At 41.9% G+C, this 21,706-nt stretch overlaps 1 protein-coding gene across 1 annotated transcript; it reads right to left on the bottom strand.

Annotated features, from left to right (window-relative positions):
- Window positions 1–2,174: 2,174 nt before the first annotated feature.
- Window positions 2,175–18,361, bottom strand: LOC113173750 (immunoglobulin superfamily member 10-like). The gene is made up of 12 exons (XM_026377284.1): window positions 18,258–18,361; window positions 17,564–17,790; window positions 17,244–17,373; window positions 15,558–15,799; window positions 14,857–15,008; window positions 10,666–14,105; window positions 9,862–10,003; window positions 9,202–9,337; window positions 7,137–8,270; window positions 6,797–7,004; window positions 5,732–5,953; window positions 2,175–5,630 (listed from the first exon to the last, which is right to left on the bottom strand). The coding sequence occupies exons 2-12, from the start codon at window positions 17,749–17,751 to the stop codon at window positions 3,462–3,464; spliced, it is 8,163 nt and encodes a 2,720-aa protein (XP_026233069.1). The 5' UTR covers window positions 17,752–17,790; window positions 18,258–18,361; the 3' UTR covers window positions 2,175–3,461.
- Window positions 18,362–21,706: the final 3,345 nt, after the last annotated feature.

The raw sequence follows: 21,706 nt of genomic DNA, 5'->3' as shown, positions 1-21,706 counted from the left end.
CATCTCTGAACTACAGCGATTGCATTACTGATTACAATTTTTGTATATAATCAGTAGCAGAGCACATTTGAAAATAATTCATCCACCTGGGTGCATGTGGCTCACTGCAGAGAAAAATCAAGTCCATTTATTCACCAGAACGAAGTCTTGAGAAAAAGAGCTTTGCTGAATTAATGCAAAAAGTCTGTTTTTCATTTGCACATACACACACACACATATGCACAAGGAAAATTAGAGCACAGGAGAAACAGATGACTAGCTGCTGTCTGTCTTCTCACTGTGATACAAACATGAAAGGTGGGTGGACCGTGACGTGTGTTATGCCAGATTTAGCTGGCATAACTAATCTGTGATGACACCACTCCTGTGAATATGAAAAATGTGAGAGCAGATGTAGCAGCATTGTGTGTTTTGCATTGCAAAGTGCTTTAAATCCATTTTAAAGAAATCAACTTTATTCTACCTGTGAATTCAAGCAGCATGTTCATGTACAATTTTAATTTTGATTGATTGATAAGTGATTGATTTGCTAACGTGTGGTCATCAAACGTAATGATTAACCTTTACAGATTAGTTTAGCATGTGAGGAATGTGTATAGACAGCTTTATTAATGCTAATGTTGCAGTAGCTGGGAGGTGATGAACAGTCAATACAATATAATGGCAATTGCTACATATTTGCAGCTAGTTCAATGCAGTCACTGTAGCAACATCCTACACATCTTTTGTAAAACAAAATTCCCATGTATCATTCCTTATTATTAACTATATGCTTGTATGTTTAGAAAAGTACAAAAAAATAAGGATTAGCAATCATCTATCTCCTGAGAGAAATGACAAACATAGAACTATAAAATTGGTGTGCCACAATGAATGGAAGTGCTCCAACACTATAAAGGAGATAATTCAAAACATGGTAATCTTTTACAGAAAACACCCACACAGCATAGTTCTAATGTAGCTTCTCTGCATCATATTTCCTCCTAAATAATCAAACCATGTGAAGCCGTCCACATCATTGCATTGGAAAGAGCATGGGAATGATTTTAATTATAACAGCTTTTGATCTGTGAATAACAATGATTTAATGCACCATTTTAATTTTTGCCTTGTTTGTTTGTTTGTTTGTTTTGCATTTCAAAAGCATTCTCTTTTTCTACAAGGTTTGGCTTATGGCATCAACATAACTGGATGTGTTCATTTGGACTAAATGGTCTCATCACAGGGAATTTGGTCCAACAGTTGGAGCATTTTAAAGGTTGCACACAAACTCTTGGACATGGTTTTAGGCTAGTACAAACCACAACTTAATAACTTTGTGTCATGAACAATAAGATAATAAAAATTAGCCCCGGGCCAACTGGTGGACCGTGGAAGAGAGCTAAATTAGCCAAGTGACTGGTTTTAGCCTCAAGCACTGAGGATATAGTCCTGGATTGTGTCCTAGTTGCATTTTTGTACTATTATTTTAACTGTGTTCTGAGTGTGGAGTACTGTGTGTTCACACCACAAAATAACTAAACAAATATAAAAATACCAAGATACAGGCAAAAACTGAATTTTGAATGTGCTGCTGATTGACACCTATTACCTCAGAGTACAATGACAGAAATGCAGAAGTGGGTCACAGCTTGGAAAAGTCAAAACTGTGTAAAGACTGTGGTTTATAGCATGCACAGTGTTCTGCTGACAGCTCAAACAAGTATATCCAATAATAAACCTGTTTCTGATGCTTTAGGATTGTCAATGTGCACTGCTCTTGTATCTAATATGTAAGTACGTGGTGCTATTTAGTGAATTAACAGTGTAAACAGCACTTGGCAGGTGTGAGAGCAGGGTGGTTTGTGGAGTTGCTCGGAAGGGTCCTGTGAGTTTTATTGCATTTCCCATTGAGAAAGAATATGATGTCATCAACATGTGTCTCATCTACTGTTAAGACCGAATTTCCTGGTTAGACAGCTGAGTTGGGGATAAGGAGTTTCTGCTCTCAAAATACACCCAAGGAACAGTTTAGGTGTTTTTCTTCCCGCTCTAACTCCACACACACTCTCACAAGCACACGCTCTGTTTGCACCACATTTCTGAACAAAGCTTTTCTTCAGCTGCTGACATTTGGTGGAGTCGACACTTAAAATAATTTGACATTTTTATTTGTAAAATAAAGCTGTTAAAAATATAGCAGGCATTTGTTGTGGCTAGTAAACCCCAAAACTTATTTTTTTAATAGTTTCTCATTTTATGGTAAAATACTTGCGTCTTACAATAGATTCTTTACGAAACAAATAACTTAGGAACAAAATCGAAACAACAAAGAGAAGGTAAAGGAAACATGAAAACAATGAGCTACTTTCTTGCACAAACTTAGAAGAGGTTCGTGAATCACACAAACATTTACACATTCTTTATATCAAGATTACTCTTCAAAGAATTGGCTATTAAGTTAACTATGACCATATCTCATTCTTTCTCAGTAACAAAATGAGAATATGAAATACAGTCAGTGGCAGTGGATCAATATTCATCAAGGTATTAAACCTGAAAAAAAAAAAGTCCTGAACAAGGAGGTGTTCGTATGGGTCCAAACTCAGCTCTGTCAAAGACTTAAAATAATGTAAAGGCAGTACAATGCCATTTAAGTTACCGTTTGCTACATACAGTAAGCACCACAACAACAGCATCCACCCTTTACAAAATATGCAATTTATAAATGAAAAAATGCAGATGTTATTATAATAGTAAATAAGGGAAAAGGTTCAATCCCCTTTACACTGTATTTCAGTGTTAATGTGCAAATGCATAATAAAGTAATAAAGCCAAGCAAGGCACCTTTGTGTTTAGGATTTTGTATTATTGAGTTTAACAATTAGTGGTTTGAAACTGTCCAAAATTGAAGAGTAATTATATAATCCTTCACAAGTCTTTAAACCTCATAAACTGCAAGGTTTTGACATAGTGAAAACGTTACTAGATTACTTGCTTATAGTCCAGATTATAATTTTATCCTGGTCCTAAATTTTAACACAAGTAAGGAAACAAAAGCAATTGTTTTAAAAATGCAGTTGGCTAATGTAATTCTTTATTTCTACTGAAGAATGTCTTGCAGCAATATTCAATATGCCGTTTATTTTATGTAACTGAATGTGGATGTGTAACATGAGCACTGTTCCAAGACCAATGCAGACAAGAATGTAGTGTGTACCACCAAACTTTACATGTAAAGTAACTTTGACTCTGATGTGAAATACAGTATTGGAAAATCACACAGATAAGACATATACTGTATGAGTAGTGTCTTTTTTTAACGCAACAGTATCTCCTGCACAGAAACTTGCAGTTCCTTTGGGCATATAGGTCACATAGTGTTACCATTCAGGAGTTCTTTTACCAGTAGGCTTCATAAGAGTGGTGAAGTCTCTGTATTCTGCTGCTTGTTTATTTGAGTGCATGTTTGCTCTACCTTATTATATAACATGCAGGTAGGTCACCTTGGTGTCCACTCCTATTACATTTTTGGCCGTGCATCTGTAAAATCCTGTATCCCTATTTGTCGGCTTCTGTATCACCAAGGAACCCTGAGGACTAAGGTAGTGGTTGCCATAGATACGAGCCTGGCCCATCACCTTCAGCTGGGTCAGGTCTGGCGTTTCCCAGGTAACCGTTGCCTGGGGTGTTGCTATGGTCAGGCAGGGTAGCTCCACAGCAACCCCGGGTCGTGTGTAGGTCACTGGGGAGGGTCCTGTTGTGATACGGGGAGGGTAGGCGATGATAATGACAGGAACTGTGAGCACTGAGACTGAGGAGGAGTCATGACTAGTGGATCTGCAGGTGTAGGTGCCTCGGTCAAACACAGAGGCCTTTTGCACTGTTAGTGTTCCATCCTCTTGAACTTGATATTGGTCACTCCTCTCCCTCCAGGACAGCACTTTGCCACTGGGTGTGGTCCATAAGACGGAACCCTGGTTGGATCCTGAGATTTGAGGAGAAGGACAAGGCAGGTGAAGGGTCTCACCATTAATGATGCTCACCAAGGGGGCTGTTCTGGTGCTTACTTCTGGCTTTGACACAGGGCTAGCTCGGAGAGGTGGAGGAGATTTAGGGTGAGGTGCAGTAGGTACAATGAGCATTTTCTGTAGAGGCTTTTGAGTAACTGGGATTCTAGGATGAATCCCCCCAGGTAACATTATCTGTGAGCTTAGGGACTGAGCTGAGTCGAGCGAAGCTCCTGAGGGAGGAATCTCAATTAAACCAGTACTTTTCTGCACAGTTCTGTCCACAGCTTGTCCTCTGTGAGGAGCTCTGGCCTGTTCACGTGGCTCAGAGACCTCCAACTCCACCTTTATCCTCGTCTCTCCTCTCTCACTTCTCACTACACAGGTCAGAGTTCCAGCATCACTCGCTTGAACACCTCGCAGCTCCAAGGACCCATTTCGGTGCACTATGAGTCGGCTGCCATAGTATGGAGCTGGCCACACACCTTTATTAGGCAAATGCCAGGACAGATGTGGGGGAGAGGAGCCTTGGAAAGGGCATGGCAAAAGAACAGTTTGGCCTTTCACTGCTCGGCGCTTCACTGTCGTCACCACACCCACAGCTGTGTTAGTAGAGTTTTTAGGACCTGCATTACTAGCAGCTATAGGATTAATACTTGAATCACCCCTTCTGCTATGGGTTATTTCTACATTGCTACTACTACTGAAGCCAGTTCCTAATAGTGTGCCAGTTCCAGCTCTACTATTATACACACTGCTATTAGCCCCATCATTTCTGGGAACACCACTTATCCTACTGTTGTCTCCACTGGTGTTATCATTAGGCCTTCCCACAATGGCTTCATTAAGATTACTCCCAGGATCCTTTTTAATACTTTCTCCTCTAACTCTGCTGTGACTGTTAGCCACACCATTACTAACACTACTCACAATGCCAGGTTCATTTCTATTACCTCCAGTGGTAGCAGCCTTAATGCCTATATTTCTCACCCCAACACTGATTCCACTGCTGTCAATTTGTGTTGCAATCCCACTGACAGGCCTGTTGAATCCATTTTGACTAGAACTCCTAAGGGCAGGATTAGATCCACTGTTTTCTGTGTTAATGCCAGTGTTTGGTACAATGTGTCTTATCCTCCCATTATTACCGTTGTAGCCACTATTGCTATCTTGCTTTCTTGTGGCTCCATTGGAAAATCCATACTGAATTAACCCTGCATTATTAATTTTGTTGTCGCCTGATCTACTATGGGTGGACTCATTGCTAATACTCCAACTTCTTCCTCCCACTTGGCCACTCAGTCCATAGTTGGACGTCTCCACCTCCAGGCCCACCACCATGCTTCTCTCCCCGGCTGGGTTGCTTGCTCGACATGTATAGTTTCCTGCATCGATCTTTTGGGCCAGACGTACCTCCAGAGTTCCATCTGATGCTGCCACAACACGCTCTAAAAAATTACCAGAACCTAAACTTTGTGGGATCACACGGTGTGCTGGGGAAAACCACATCACTGTTGGGGCAGGATCTCCTGTAGCCTGACAGCGAATTTTGGTAGTTGTGCCCTGACGAACCTTGAAGACATGGTAGCCTCTGTCATCTGCAAAGGCTGGGGGAGATGTCGTCATGACCTTCACTTTGACCTTGAAGGATTGAATAAATAAAAAACTTAATTAATTTTAATTTTTTAACAATATATGAGATAATGTTATAATGTCATTACTTCGCAGAAATGTTTCCTTACCTTCATGCTGTCTTGACCTGCTTGATTCTCTGCATAACATGTATATTCCCCTTCCTCTCCCATACCCACTGCTAGAACCAGTAATGTCCCATTGTCAAACACAGTTAGCCTTCGTGCTCGCCCTCCTCTGTCTTCCCCCTGCAACACACTGTTCACCATGGTTCCATCTGGTAGACTCCAACGAACATCAGGGTCAGGCAGTCCTGAAGCCTGGCAGTCCACCTGTATGGAACAGGATTGGTGCTCTAATGATTAATGGTGTCTACAAAAGTTTTGTACATTTTATTGTGATGGAACCTGACGATCTGAGAAGTGTTGAGAATTAACTAATTCTCCTATTTATAATGAGTAATATATCCTCTTAATACTCTGCATTAAGGGTTTTTAAGGCTATATTATTATCCTTAGAAAAAGGAAATTAATCGGGCCAAAACACAACTAAGCAACCAGAAGCACTGAAGGATTCAAAAATACAATTTACAGCTCATAAATGTTTAAATGAAATTAAAAATGAAGGGCAACAAATTCCCACAACAATACGGTGTCCTCTTTCTTGCATTTCACCCTGGGATACATTGTTTTTCATTGAGCTGTTAAATATTCATGTGTGAAGTACCATCCCCTGAAGGCCGCTGTTGATGATTCATAACAGCCTGTGACCTAGCAGGTCTTGCTTTTCTTTCTGAGGCACACATTTTGAAGCAACTTTTTGATCAAAAACAACCAAAGACACAGCTCGGAGCTGCAGAAATTTTTGGCATCGCATACGTACCATTGCCTTAATAAAAAATAAAGCATTTTCTAACAGATGCAATGTGACAGACATGTAACATATGAGAGATGTACTATATTTGAGAGTGACTCTACATCATTTAAAGTAAAACCAAAACCAAAAAGGCAGGAAGCACCATTTTCACCATTTAGAGAGTTAAACAACTCTCTTATTCAAAAGCCCTTCTTATCATGATAAAGATACCTAATAAATTCAGTTTTTTGTTTCTTGAAATAAGCATCATTGTTTGGCAGAGATGCAAGTAGCCAACATTATTTTTATATTGCACATACCTTAAGCGGTTTCCCGAGTGGCACGATCTGATTGAGTGGCTGTTTTAGCTCAATCTTGGCAGGCTTAGTAACTACAGACACACGCATGAGGCGATAATCATCTGAGACCTTGTTGCGTGCAATGCAGAGGAAATCTCCAGCATCCTTCTCCGTTACTGCCTGAACTGACAGCGTGCCATTAGGGTGCACCTTCAGACGTCGATCAAAACTTTAAATTAAATGTAAACACAAACCACAAACAGAAAGGCACACATTTAGAAAGAGGCACAGAATATACCAACAACTGTATTCTAATTATACAACATTTTACTGATCTCACACAAACCCACACCCCCTGTACCTGAAGTGCATGTCCACCAGTTTCCTGCTGGGCGTTCTCCAAATGATGATGGGGGACGGGTTGCCGGTTACAGAACAGTGAAGTTGCAAAATTTGCCCATATTGGACAGTAGTGATGGAGGGTGATGTAAAGACAATATGGGCTTTACTGAAGGGGGAGTTGGCTAAGCGATGCAAAATATCAGAAGCTCCACTTTTCTCAGAGCTTGTGTTGTTTGCACTGCTGGGCAACAAAGGTTTTGTTTTATTGTTGTTGGTAAAGTGTGTGGATGGGACTGGTTTATTGATTTTAGGAAGGGTGTTAGTTGAATTGAGTTGCTCAGGGTGAGAAGAGGCGTTTGGCTCAAGTGCTAATTTTCTGGTTCTGTCAGAAAGCAATGGAGGGGAGAGTTGAGGGAATGGATGTGAGGGGGGGCTGGGGATGGATAAAGTCCTGTCTTTACTAAGTGAAGATGGTTTTTCAGTAGTAACTGCTTTTATCTCTTTTTTACCTGCACCCCCTTCAGTTATTCCTCCTTTTGCTTCCCCTTTGATTTCTACCCTCACTCTCCTCTTATCGGCTCCAACAGCATTACTTGCTGTGCATTCATAACTTCCTGAGTCCTTTGGCCCAAATTTTCTAATATGCAGTGTCCCATTGGGCAAGACAAAAAGGTTGCCATAGAGAAACTGGGATGGACGAACCAGAGTACCATCTGGAATTCGCCAGCGTAGGGTTGGTGGTGGAGCACCTCGAGCAGAGCAGTCGGCATAAACAGGCCTCCCTGGAGACAAGAGCAGGTGTTCCTCCCTGGCTTGCTGTATCATCGGGGGCAATGAGGACACATGTATACGCACAGAGGCACTGGCAGCACCTGCTGAGTTGGAGGCTACACAACGATACAGCCCTCTGTCACTAAGTAAAGTTACTGAGATATGAAGGGTTCCATTTGTGTCCATAAAGATGCGACTGGAGGACCTGGCAGCAGAGGTCAGGACAGAGCGATCAGGCAGAACCCAAGACAGCACAGGGGCAGGAACACCAGCCGCCTGGCACTCCAAGAGCAGCTCTCCACCCTGTTGAATTGTGGCTTCTCTGTAACTGACCAGCTGCATCCGAGGGGGGCGAGTCCACACTTCCAGGGTAGTTAGCAACCTCACATGGAAGAGCAAAGAACATAAATACTCAATACAGAAACACATAAACAAATTGAACTGTATTTTACAAGCTAAATGTATTGTGGACTGATAAAACTAAGATTAAACTATTTAGAAAGAACACAGTGCACTACATCTGGCATACAAAGGACACAGCATATAATCATGAAAACATCCACATTCTAAAGTATGGCGAAGGAAGCATCATCATTTGGGCCTGCTTTGATGTATTAGGGCCTGGCCAGCTTGCAATGGTTGGGGAGTAGAGGTTTTCTTAAGTGTATCAAAAAATTCTTTAGGATAATTTGAGAATGTCTGTACGTCAGCTCAAACTTTGTAGAAGCTGGGTGATGCTCCACGACAATGATGCAAAACACAAAACAGAATGGCTTTAGAAAGACAAAATCAGCCTTTAGGAGTGGCTAAGTAAGAGCCCTGACCTCAACCCAGTAGAGATGCTATGGAACAACTTTAAGAGAGATGCACAGAAGACATCCAAAGAATATGAATAAAGCAGCTAAAGGAGTTCTGCAGGAAGAATGGGCTAAAATCCCTCCTGAAAAATGTGCAGGTCTTATCCACAGCTACAGGAAGCACCTGGTTGAGGTTATTGCTGCCAAGGGAGAGGGGGGGGGGGGGGGGGGGGGGGAATCAAGCAGTTGTTAATTCCACAAGTTCACATACTTTTTCTATCATCACTATGAGGGTTTTATTATTGTTCCCAATAAAGTCATGAAAGAGCAGAATTGTTTTTGAGTTATAATTTTAGACACATTATATTTGTGAGTACTCCTGACTTAGATGAAGATCAGACCACGTTTTATAAAAAAATTGTGTAGAAAACTATGAAATTCCACATACATTCACATACTTTTTCTTGCCACTGTATGTAGTGATTTAATATTTATACCTGTTATCGGTAGCCTCACCTGTCGCGACCTAAAAAGTTGTGTGCACTGCAGATATATGTGCCCCTGTCCTGCAGCTGAACATTCTGGATAACAAGGGTGCCATTTGGCAAGACTTCAAAACGCTGAGCCCTGGAGTGGATTGAGATCACTGCTCCTGAGAGAGAAACAGAAAAGGGCAGTCAGACACACAGTGAGGGAGTGCAGCGGTGAACAGAGAGAGTGCGAAAAGCAGAGACAAATTGGGCAAGAAAGTTCGAGAGTGACGAAGAGACAGAGGAAAGGAGGAAAAGGGACACGTCACACCATAAAGTCAGTGATGCAGAGCACAAAATATTCCATTACTTTCTCGCAATATGTCTTTTCCCCATGGCAAGCATGAGAAAAGCCTATTGTGAGCGTGCCAGTGTGTAATGCAGGGTGTTAATAGATATAAAATGTGTTCATATTCACTTAGGTATAGTAAATACTAAAGCTCACATTGATTTACTTTTACATACAGTATGTGACATCAGAATAGAAACACAATTCTTTGTTTATTCAGATTTAAATTTAGCATTTATATATATGTATTTCTGTGTTTTACAGCATAGTTTAAAAACGGCCCTGGGCCTGTTCCAAAGAGCAGGTTTACTGAGTAATCTGGAAGACTTAAAATTAATCTTGCTCAAATGTGTATACCTGTGGCAACTTTGGTCCATGTGATGGAGGGTTTCGGCTCTCCTTGAGCTTCACAAGCCAGCCTGGCAGTGCTCTCTGCTGGGAAGGACATTGTCCTGATGTGTGGATCTGCAATTCTTGGTCTGGCTCTCACAGCTGAGGCCTATGGAAAACGCCAGTAAATACATTATACCAGAAAATGAGTAATGGATAAAAATATCATTTTAATTAGAAGATGTTTTAGTTCATGCAATAAAGGTCAGATAATAACTGTATGACAATATTTAAGTAAAGGGTGAGGAAAAAAAACAACAACACAGCCAACATGAGATGAAAAGAAGAAAAACTGAAATGTTAGTTGTAACAATCTAGGCTATTATTTGTATTTTAAATGCATAAAACAGATACAGTTTAGATATATAAACTCTTTAGTAAAACCTTTTGTTAAAAAGAAGCACACATCCATTATTCTGTAGCTTTACTATGACCCCAGATTTAGAATGACTTATTGGCAGTGGACCAGTGGTTCAGTCTCCTGCCAACACAGCTCAGAAAATTAATTAACAATTGATTGTTTTAAGTCCCTTGAGATTATGCTTTAAAAAGGCCAAATGTGGTTGATTATGCAACATATGCTTTTAATCTCTACTTTAGATGTGACAGCGACTCTGTAAGAGCTCTTGAAATCCATGAAATTGAATAACTGTCATACACGTCCCTTAGCAAGTTGCATGGATACTGAATAAACTATTTTCAGATCTTCAAACTAATTTCTGTAACAGTATCCACAATATGACTATTTTATTTGAATCAATCTGAACTCACCCAGGGGATGGCAGGTTGTGACGAGGACTGTGGTCTGCTGCTGTGTGAATCAGGAATTGAATTAGCTCCAGGGTTCTTCCAGTCAGTAGATGGTCGACTCTGGTTTGGAGTCCCAGAAACAGGCCTTTCCCTGAGGTTAACATATGACCTCTCTTTGGATGACGCTCTGGTACTTGTAGATGTCATTTGTGTTGTAGTGCTAGGTGTAATAGAAGTAGTTGCCCTAGTAGTGGTTGGAGACGTTTTGGCTGAGGTGGTCACTCTAGTAGTAGAAGTAGGAATTGTGGCAGTAGATAGAGTATTGGTGTTAGAAGTTGTGGGATTAGGTTTAAATGGCATTTTGATACTAGTAACAGCAGTAGTGGTAGTAAAAGTTGCAGTAAAAGAGTTAGTTAAAGAAGTACTAGTGGGTGCAGCTGATGTAAGAAGGGGAGCTGTGGTAGTAGTAGAGGTAGGAGAAGTTTCAGTAGTGCTTCTGAGAGTGTTAGGTGGAACAACAACAGTAGTTGTAGTAGACATGATTGGAGTTGTAGTCATGGTAAATATACTTGTAGTGCTTCCAGCTGAAGTAGTAAAATAATTATGCTTGAGAGTAGGTAAGGGAGTTGTGATTGTTGCAGGAGTAGCTGTAGCTGTAGCTGTGCTAGGGACTGTGAAGGCAACAACAGGGGAAAGAACAGGGGAGGCTGTGGTGGAGGGAGATGCATAAGGTACTCCAAATAAATTCCTCTCCTGCTCCTCACTGTGTTTGCCTGGGGGTCTTTCAACATGTTTGCCCAAGGCTATGTGTGTTTGTGTGTGAGTGTGTATGCCATGCGTAAGTGTCCTGGCGTGTGTGTCTGGCACTGATGTTGGCGAAATAACATCATCCCAGTGAGTGGTTGCTGGTGTTGGTGTGTTGAAAAAAGTGGATTCTGCAGTGTCTGGGATGTCGGCTGAGTGAGTCATCATGTCTATATGTGTCTTTGTGTGAGGGGGAGATAATGAGGTGGAGGCGGAGGTAGAGGGAGTCAGTGAGGGGGAGGCAGATGTAGAGATAGCAAGAGTGTAAGAAACAGGGGGAGGATGAGGATTAGGTGTCACACCATTTGGAACAGTCTTAACATGGTCATTGTTACTCAACGAAATAGTTGGAGATGTGGGAGGTGTTGTTAACAACAACTTATTAATTTGATTTGTAACACTGCCAGGTGTCAAAGTTTGCAGCCTCTGTTTTGCAGGGTCAGGGAGACGTTGGTGTGGGGTCAAAGGTTGCACCCTTAGCCTATTTATCCGTCTTCGCTGTTCGATCCTCCTGCGAGAGTTCCAAGGACTTTGAGGTCTAGAGTTTGGAACCAAATTAGGTAGGAGTCCTAGTCGATTGTGAGGTCTGGTTCTAGATGGACTGAGGTTTGACTCTCGCTCAGCTCCTTCAGTTGGTTCTGGGATAATCTCATTTGGTCCAGAGATTGGCTTGGATGTGACTACTTCTTTTTGTGTCTTCTGGGGGATTGTCACTGTTTCTGTCTGTGGACCTAGTTTCTGTGTCGGTATGTGTCTGCTGTTTTCTGTCTGTGTTTCTGTCTGTGCCTCTATCTCTGTGTCTGGTTTTGTCTCTCTCTGTGTTTCTGTGAGAACAGCATGGATGGGCTGAAGACCTTCCTCTTGTAAAACACTATCATCAACAGATGACCCTTCACTTTCTGCTTCCACCCCTGCAGCCTCAGTTCTACCTCTCACTGTATCATCGGCTCTGTCATCTCTTGCTGTGTCTCTCTCTTTGCTTCTTACCACTGGTTCAGGTGTGGTCTTTAAACCTGTGCTGCGTTGGCTGTTGGTATCAGTGTGAGCAGTTTTTTGTCGTATCTTAGCCAAGAGGTCTGCCCATTTCTTAGGGTCTATTCTTTGTTTGTTTGCTGTGGCTCTATGTCTGTTGTCAAAGCGGTTTCTTCTCCTGTCAGTAGAGGATAAAGGTCGTCCTCTCACAGATCCACGCCTTCTAGGCTTTTCAATTGGATAACGTCTACTTTGGGGAGGCTTTAAAGGTCTTAGACGCTTTCTGTTACCAACAAGAGTTATCTCTTCCTCTTCCCCTTCATCTCCTGATCCTTCCCCCATCTGGTGTAGTAAAGGGGCTCTGATCTTGGTTGACCTGCCAGCGGCTGACTGTGGCCCTCTTGGAAGTGAAGTCCTAAGTGGAGGAGGATGAAGTGCCTTTAATTCCAGTTGCATGGACAGAGAGTCACTACCATAAGGGTTGACTGCAATGCAGCGATAATAACCAGCATCCCTTAGAGAAGGGTTAGGCAAAAATATACTCCCATTTCTTTGTATAGTGAGCCCACCTGATACAGCTACTCCCCACCGTATTATATTTCCATCTGGCAACACCCAACTTATAAGAGGTGCTGGTGAACCAGATGCATTGCAGGACAGACTGACAGGCGCTCCACCTGCACCAGTAACAGATGATCCAATTTGGACTCCTGAAGCTGGAACAGAGGACTCCTCCACTGCTAGGCGCAAGGGGAGGACATCTACATCCCTTCCAGCCTGGGCCACACAGTAGTAAAGCCCAGCATCCGAGAGTTGTACATGTTGGAGAATTAAACCAGTGGCTGAGGTTTGGAGCCTGCCATCCTGACTACTCAAGGAGGAGATGAGTTTGGATCCATCTGGAAGAATCCACTGTACTTTAGGATTACCAGAACTTAAGAGAGGGCATGAAAGCTCTACTGTACTGCCTACTACTGCTGTCAATGCTGTGATGGTATCATTAGTTGAAATCAGAACCCATGGATGAGAAGTAGAGGGGTTAGAAGTTGGGCCAGGATGAGCAGAAACTTTTGTGGAATATATAAGGTGAACTTTGTGTGCATTAGACAGGGCCCTGTTAAGCTGGATGCTAATGGCTGGCTGTAGTAACCACTGTGGTCTGGCTTTAACGGAAGCTTTAACTCCAGTGTGATAATATCCGCCTGTCTCTGCTGACTGCTTGTAGCGGTAGGCCAATGTGGGGGCTTTACTCTCCCTCTCAAGGCGAACCGCAGTCTCACTGTAGTAAGCCAGAATCCTCCAAAGTTTCTCATAGCTCTGTCTCTCCACAGGGCACTCCAAGGCGAGTGACAGAGCCAGAGGGAGAGGAGAAGAGGTGGACAAGGAGAGATCGGGAAGAGGAGCAATATCCTGAGAATCAGAAGAGTGAGTGATGTTGCAACTCAGATCAACAGTGTTTCCTTGTTGGTCTGATAGGCCCAGAGAGGCAGCTCCTAAAGGTTCTCTGAATTCATCACTTGACTGGATTTCACTGAGGTCTGTATCCAATAATGTGCCTCTTCCTGGGGATGATATAACAGGTGAAGTGCATGATAGGTCAGTCTGATCGAGTAAGCCCTGCCCTTGAAGGGAACTGGGTGAGGTGCACATTGGACACTGTGGGCCACCGGGACATTTCATTAAACCTGATTGGAAATAAGAGAGATAATTATGTGATTAAAGGCAGCCTTACAACTCTGGCACATCAACAGTGTACTGTAGATCATCATAGCAACTACACAAACATATTAGTGCACATTTCAGTTGTCTGCACCTATTAGTGGCCTCATATATTAGTCATGCCAGCTCTTTTAAAGTATTTATTACCATTTATATCAGTTACTAATTAGGTATGGTTGCTTTATCTACTCATAAATAAGAAATATGCATCACTTCATTATTATACAGCAATCATTAGCCTATATTTCAGCTGCCTGTACACATCAATGCTGTCATTGTGGATTAGTCATGGCAGGTTAAGTCTGGCATATCAATGAACCACATTTCACGGCCCAGCCTTCTTTCACATCTCAATAAAAGCCACAAGACAGACTGGAAGAGATACAGAAAATAGTATGAAACAGGAAACAGCCAAGGATGAAAAGCAGCTGGAGAGATGTCAAAAGTGTATCTATAACAAAACCAGATGCAGTAACATATCCCATCTTTCTATCATCTGGCTAAATGATAAATTGAATGTATTTACCTTCTTTTAGGCCGAAATGAACAACAAAGTGCCTTCTTCATTTCTAAATGCTCATCTATTATCTATCTATTTACTTTCACTTAATCATTAAAGCTCTTTAGCATCTCTCACCAAAGAAAATGGACCAAGCCACACCAGAAAAATGGCTGCATGTGTGTGACAAAGAACAGTATTTCAGACATGGCAGTTACCTGGGTGAGCCAGACTCCAAGTAAGAAACCAGTTCATCCTACAGTCGCAACTCCATGGATTGGTGTTTAGCACAAGAGTCTCCAGCAATGGCGCTTTCACCAAGGTGTCCTTGTGCAGAGTGGTTAGACTGTTGTTGGACAGGTCTAGGTGTCTAAACAAAGGACAGAAACAGCACAAAAAAGGAAGAGGAGAAGAGAGAGAACACAGAGGTTGATTCAAAGTCAGAGAGTAACAAATGCAAGAATGAGGGAGCGGGCAGTGAGAAGTGCCCGGTTAGAGGTAAGAAAATCATTCATCATTTTCATCATCTAGATGTTCAAATCCGACCTATGTTTACACCCATGAATAATTGTATGAGTGAGTCGTGGATGATTTAGTGTCACTTTAAATGCCAGTAAAAATATTGAAAAGATTACCTTCCCATCAGGCTACTTATTTTCTCTGAGAGTAAGTCAAGTCATTACTTTATTTCCAAAATTGAGTCGTAGTAGTAGTTAGTTGTTAGCTTTATTAGAAATAAGGAATCTTCCCTCCTCATTTTTAGATAGAGGGTTGAATCAAAGTCCAATGTAGCAGCAACAGACTATGCAGAAAACAGTCACCAACTGGGCTATAGCCTCCTCCTGTTTAAACATCACACTGAAAATATGGTAACTAACGCAACACTGATGATTACATTACTGTGTGTGTTAAAGATCACCTGAGTGTAGAGAAGTAATATGTATTCAGGAGGGACAGTGTGCACAGAGTGTGGGGATGCAGCTGATGCAGTCTGTTCCCTTGCAGGCGGAGCAGCCTTAGGCTAGGCAGCTGGAGCAGGGCTCGGGGGTGGATATGTTGGAGGAGGTTGTGATCCAAGTACAGACGCAGAAGTGAGGTCAGGCCAGTGAAGGTCAGAGATGAAGAGATTTCTCTAAGCTTGTTATAGCTCAGTTTTAGTATCTGTGGGGGTGGAGGAAAGGAAGTGAAAAGAAGAAAATCACAACAGTGGTCGAGGCTAATGAGGAAATTAAGCATGAACTATTATCACAAATCTAACAGATTGAATTTAATTTATGACATATCACCTGAGGAGAATTGGACTTGAAAAACTCTATGTTATCAAATGTGACTGACTGAACTCCGTGTGCGCTTTTAAAATGGGAGAAATTATTTCCAGAAGCTGACCATATCACATGTAAAAAATGAGAACCTAGCCCACAGCGTATAACTCCACAAAAAGCCCAGAGTTTATTGGGTCAAGGCAGGAAAACTAAAAGGATATTCCTGCACTGTGGACTCTGGAACTTTTCTAATACAAATTTTAGCCCTTTATCCTCAGCAGAGAGCTCCAGGGGACCTATCACTATTCCAGCCATGGAGTGAGTACCCACCACAATTTTAAGAAGGCACACCACGAAAAAGCAACCAAGTCGTATAATTGTGCTTCTTTGACATAAATCTAGGGAGGCTACTTAGCTGGAAGAGCTCCAGCTGCTGACGGATCTAGCACGTGAAGATGTCAGCACACGGAAATATGGATCCTATTATCACACATTGGCAAATACATCAACATCTGCCCAGGAGAGGAAGGGAACAATTGCTTGTTGAGTAATATCACTTCCCCACGGACTGCCGTGAACTCTGCCCTTAGGTTGCTGCAAAAATTTCCAGTGTGTTACAGAGAAGTGAAAAGAATGATGAAACATAAATTATGCAGTAGAGAAATTAGAAACATTTGCTGAAAAATGGGAACAGGAGTAAACTGTTACAGTATATTAGTCTGCATAGTAGTTTCATAGATGAAGTGTAAAGCTGATCATTTAATTCATCTATTTGTTATTATCAGTATGACTTCAAGATTAAGTCACATTTATCAGTGTAGAGCTCTCTCAAAGCTGTACGAAACCCTTTGACAAATGCCATATGTCTTGATGATACTTGCATTACTCATGTTGTTAAAACTGAAATCTGTTCTGTCAAACTGCTTTAGCGTATTCATTTCTCATAATTAGGGAGCTATGCAGTCTGCAAATTAGAAGTACTACGCATGTTGTGCCGTCTGCAGCAAAGCACTGTTGAAACAGTGCAGGAGCCCCTGTATCTCGCTCGTCGCCTGAAGCTTTGGAGGAAGTGCAGCACATTTATTGGAGCCTTGTTCTAAGTGTGATTTCTACACCTGTGTCCTTCAAAACTATATTTTACAAAGGGTTAAGTGTGAAATAGATTAAAATACACTGATCTGGGGTCACATCTAATCCCCACTGCCACAAAGTGTTGTCCTTTGGCAACTTTCACCTGATCAATCGATTTCAATTAATTGATCAGATTCTGTAACTTGAATATAGAGGATGTACAGGACCAGCTGCACAGTGGCGATGTTGTTGTTGCTGTTCTTTCTGTTTACCTGCAGCGATTTCATATCCCTGAACGCTCCGTCTGGAAGATGGTGGATGTCATTGCTGTGGAGCATCAGAAGCTCCGCCTTTTTCAGGCCAGCCAGTGAACTATCAACGATTCTGTTGATGCTGTTGAACCTAGAGGAGCAGAGAAGCACTGTCACGAACCTGAGATGAGAGCAAATATTATTTCCATGTCAGCATTAGTTAACTGTAGTTTAACCAATGCTTCCAAACTCCAAAGTTAAATAAAACACTAGCTCAGCATCTTATTTTTGCATGCATATGTGCATACTTTCATACTTTAACTGTGTTTTTTTAACCATACCCTAGGTTAATTCTCCGCGTGTGTGCAGGCAAGCCAGGTGGTATGGCAAGCAGAGAGCGAAAGGTACAGTGGACTTCGCTGGCCTGGTAGCAGTTACAGCTCCTGGGACAAGACAGGCCCTCAGGTACTACAAGTGTCAGCACCAGAAGAGCCAGCAGTGCCGCTGGCACACAGACACTCCGACACATCTTCGCTCCTCTAGAGGAGAAGCTGCACTGAGACTGTCACTGCCAAGGAGAAAAAGGAATTCAAGCATAATGCAGGAGAAGTAAAATACACCAGAATGTCATGTCCCAAAATCCAGAGGACAAGACAATGCACCTGTCTCAAACAAAAGACATCTACTGAATCAACTATAGGACAAATGGGCTCTATCACTTTACAAATATTAAATAGAGAAACAATACAAATAAAATGCGCACAATTCAATAAAAAGGTGGATTGTTGTACTGACGTGCCCCACGTCAGTACAACACTGACGTGCCCCCCCCTGCCCCCACCCACGTCTCTTTCTCTCTCCCTCTTATCTAACATCACGAAAGGACACAAAGCATTCACCATTCAAACCAACTGTAGCTGCGAGACACTTTTTAACTTCCAGGACAAATTAAGGTAAATTAGACTCTTCCGAGATTAATAGAGTAAAGTATTGTAATGCATATATGCATGTCTTATTTAAAAAAAAAAAGTATACCTTTAAATCCTTTGGTCCCGAGGAGTGAGTTATTTCACGGAATTATTCATTTTGCCCATCGACTGCTGATTTTTAAACTGCGCGGTTTGGAAATGTGATTTGCGCTTCACCAGATTCGCCCATTAGCTCCGCGACAGCTGAACTAAAAAAAAAAAAAAAAAAAAAAAGGGAAAGACACCCCCCGCCCCCCCAAAAAAAGTTGTCACATCAGGTGTCAGTCGAATCTGCAAGGAAAACGTGAGACGTGGTGACACTTTCATCCACTTTGCGCAACAAAAAACGGTAGAAAACCAAAAGCGCGTTTAGATCCAACAGGTCTTGTTGCGCGTCTCCTGCAAAGGAAGAAGTTGCGCTGGAAGCGGCGGGCGGACTGTTTCCAAACGCGTCTGGCGCTGTGTGAGCGCGTCTGTGTGTGTGTGTGTGTGTGTGTGTGTTTGTGTTGATGACAGTGGATGTGTGTAACTGTGTGTTGGGTTTTTAGGAAAAGGGGGGACGCTCGGCGCGCAGAGGGGTCTGCCTAAGGAGGGGCTTTCTGGTAACACAGAGGTAACAAGTTGAGGCGCTTCAGGCTGCTCTTGACATATCTTTACGCACTGTGTGTGTGTGTGTGTGTGTGTGTGTGTGTGTGTGTGTGTGTGTGTGTGTGTGTGTGTGTGTGTGTGTGTGTGTGTGTGTGTGTGTGTGTGTGTGCAGGCCAAATGGAGCTCGTCCTGATGAGTGGCAGCTCGCTTTACACCATCTGTGTCCACTCATTTTGTGACTATTCTCCTCAAAATGTCTCCATTTGTGATTCAGTGCAGGGAAGAGATCCTTTAAAATCATGTAATCATGTGTAATCTAACTCCTCCACACGCTTTAAAACCCCTGCATTCACATAAACAATAAAAAATGAAATGGGATATTTAAGGTGAATAAAAGGCCATTTAACCCAGTTTCAGACACTTCTCCTGAACTATAGGTTGAGACAACTAAATGAGAGTTTGCCTTCTGTTTCGCGTGATCCCACATTCTCAGTCACCTTATAACAATCACACCTCCTTCTGAGAGACTTGAGGAGAGAGCAAAAATAGACTGATGTTCCTCAGCTGTTGTCTTCTGTAAGTAACCCCCGACCCACCCCTCTTTAACGGCCCGTGCACGTATGGGTGTGTGTCAAGTCGGCGAGTGAGTCACTGGCCTCGATCACTTAACACTGGTTTGTGTCACACTTCTTAACTTTGACATTACGTCTCCTATATGTAAGAATTCCAGTTTGAGTCTCTTCATACATGACGTCATCATTTCAGTTAAGCTGAATGTATTTTTCCTACTCAACTCAAGGGAAAACAGTGCCAAAGAGCAGCAGCAGATGTGGGAATAGGGTCACCACTGAGGAGCTGAATTCTCACATCAGCTGCCTGAATAATGGATTGGAAAACTATTCTTGAATGGCTATTCCTCCCCCTAGCCTGACACTTGACAAGCAAACAGCCGTAAACATCTTCAAAGATTGGATAAGATGCTTTTACCAGCACATTTCACTCTGCTGATTTTCAGCAGATGACCCAATGTTGGTCTGTGAGGGCTCAACATTTCTCCTACTGCACTGATTCCCTTTAGCAATGGATGTGATGTGACTGTGAAAAACATTAGGCCCAGTCCCAGGTCGGTTCATTACAATATTCTTCACTGTTTTGGAATGTGTGGGCCATAATAGACGAATCACTGTCTGACTTGAAGGAAGGAACAAAGACATAATGTAATATCGATGGCACTTTGGGGGAGGGGAAGAAATGAATTAATGAAAAGGGTGAGGGTTAAAGTAATTGTGTTGTTGTCCTATCTTAAGGGCAGAGACCAGTTAAATGAATTAATTATCAATGAATCCATAAATCCATGAGTGCTAACAGTTTATATTATTGATAATAATGTCACACTCATGGACTTTTGACTTCCCGTATAGTCCACGATAAGTAAAGTTCCAGTCTCGGTCCATGTGCCTGCCAACCAGACTGTTCTACTGAGATCTGAAGTAGCACAGTGGTCATCAGTGCTCTCTGTGTTTTTGTCTGTGGGGTTTGGTGCTATCTAGGTCAACTATCATCCCTGTGCTGAATCATGAATTCAGGAAGTAAACAACTCATTGCCGAGATGAGACCAGCTTGCTGATACATAATTTCAAATCATGTGCATTATGTATTCTTTTTGATCCGGCTTTGATCTGAATAAAGTCTTTGAAAGTCCTAAAAACTAAAGATCATCACATTTCATTACTAACATTTTTCTTTGTGTTTTACTCTTTATATTACTGACCTTGACAGCAATACGTTTCTTTTTCTGTCTTTTCTTTAATTACAGATCCTTTTTTCATCCTGTGAGCGCAGCTGAGATTACTGTCATAAAAATGTGATTGTTTTGTCATGTAATACTTGATTTGTGTTCCTTGGAGCTCAAAAAGTTTACCTATCAAAACCAATAGAAAATAAATTATTACAAATATCCTCACACAAGACCCCCACTGAGTCAACGTGATTTTAAAAAAGTGAAAACAGGATTTAAAAGGATCAGAAAGGGCAGAAAGACAAAAGCGATCCTTGAAAGAACCAAGACCTTTAAGTTAACATATTATAACATATCTTGACACAACTAGCTCCTGCTCAGGTGCAGTGCGATCATGTTTCTGCAAGATTTTATGATTTTCCAACAACACTTGCTGAATATTTACAAAAGTTCCTCTTGTTTTACAGTGTTTTTAGTCAGAAAACACTTACTACTGTAAAAATACTATAAACATACTGTATACGCAATAATTACACTTCACATCAATGATGTTAAAATTCAATATATAGCATTAGATAACTCATTCACAAGAGAACTGAACTTCGTGAAGTTTGACTTTGAACTAGCATGCTCTCTCAGAGCCTGAGACAGAGCTGTGGCACCAGAACCAGGACCTTGTAGTCTATTATTGATTTGAGGATCCAGCACTCCACGGGGTCAAAGCTTGAATGGCCAAATGAGAGCCTGCAGCTTAGCAGCCGAGTGGGCGGCCCTGGCAGGGATCCGCGGGGCTGGATGGCCACAAGGACTTATTTTTATAGCATGCTGGCTTCATTCTCCACAGGAAACTAAGTCATTTGAGATCAAGTGGAGAGAGAGCTACACCATCTGAACCTCTCTGTTATCCTTAATCGTCACTGTTTTGTGATGTGCATTAAGATGATAAGATGCCAATAGAAGATTAGAACATAACAATCATGTTATAATATGATTTTCTGGGGAGGGGTGAAACAGAAGGAAAGAAAACACAATTAAAACCCCAAACTATACTGTGTACAGTACATTTATGTGAATAAAAACTTAAAAACTGCCTGTAGATTAGAATTCACAGTTGTCATTTCAGGGATTAGACACGTCTCTAGATGCAGAGAAGCACAGTAGGTAGTGTACGGATAGGTAACAGTTTACTT

The sequence above is a fragment of the Anabas testudineus genome, chromosome 21 (genome assembly GCF_900324465.2).
Source record: "Anabas testudineus chromosome 21, fAnaTes1.2, whole genome shotgun sequence".
Taxonomy (NCBI): Eukaryota; Metazoa; Chordata; class Actinopteri; order Anabantiformes; family Anabantidae; genus Anabas; species Anabas testudineus.
The sequence above is the reverse complement of the archived record's forward strand: the minus strand, read 5'-3'. Positions and strand labels throughout refer to the sequence as shown.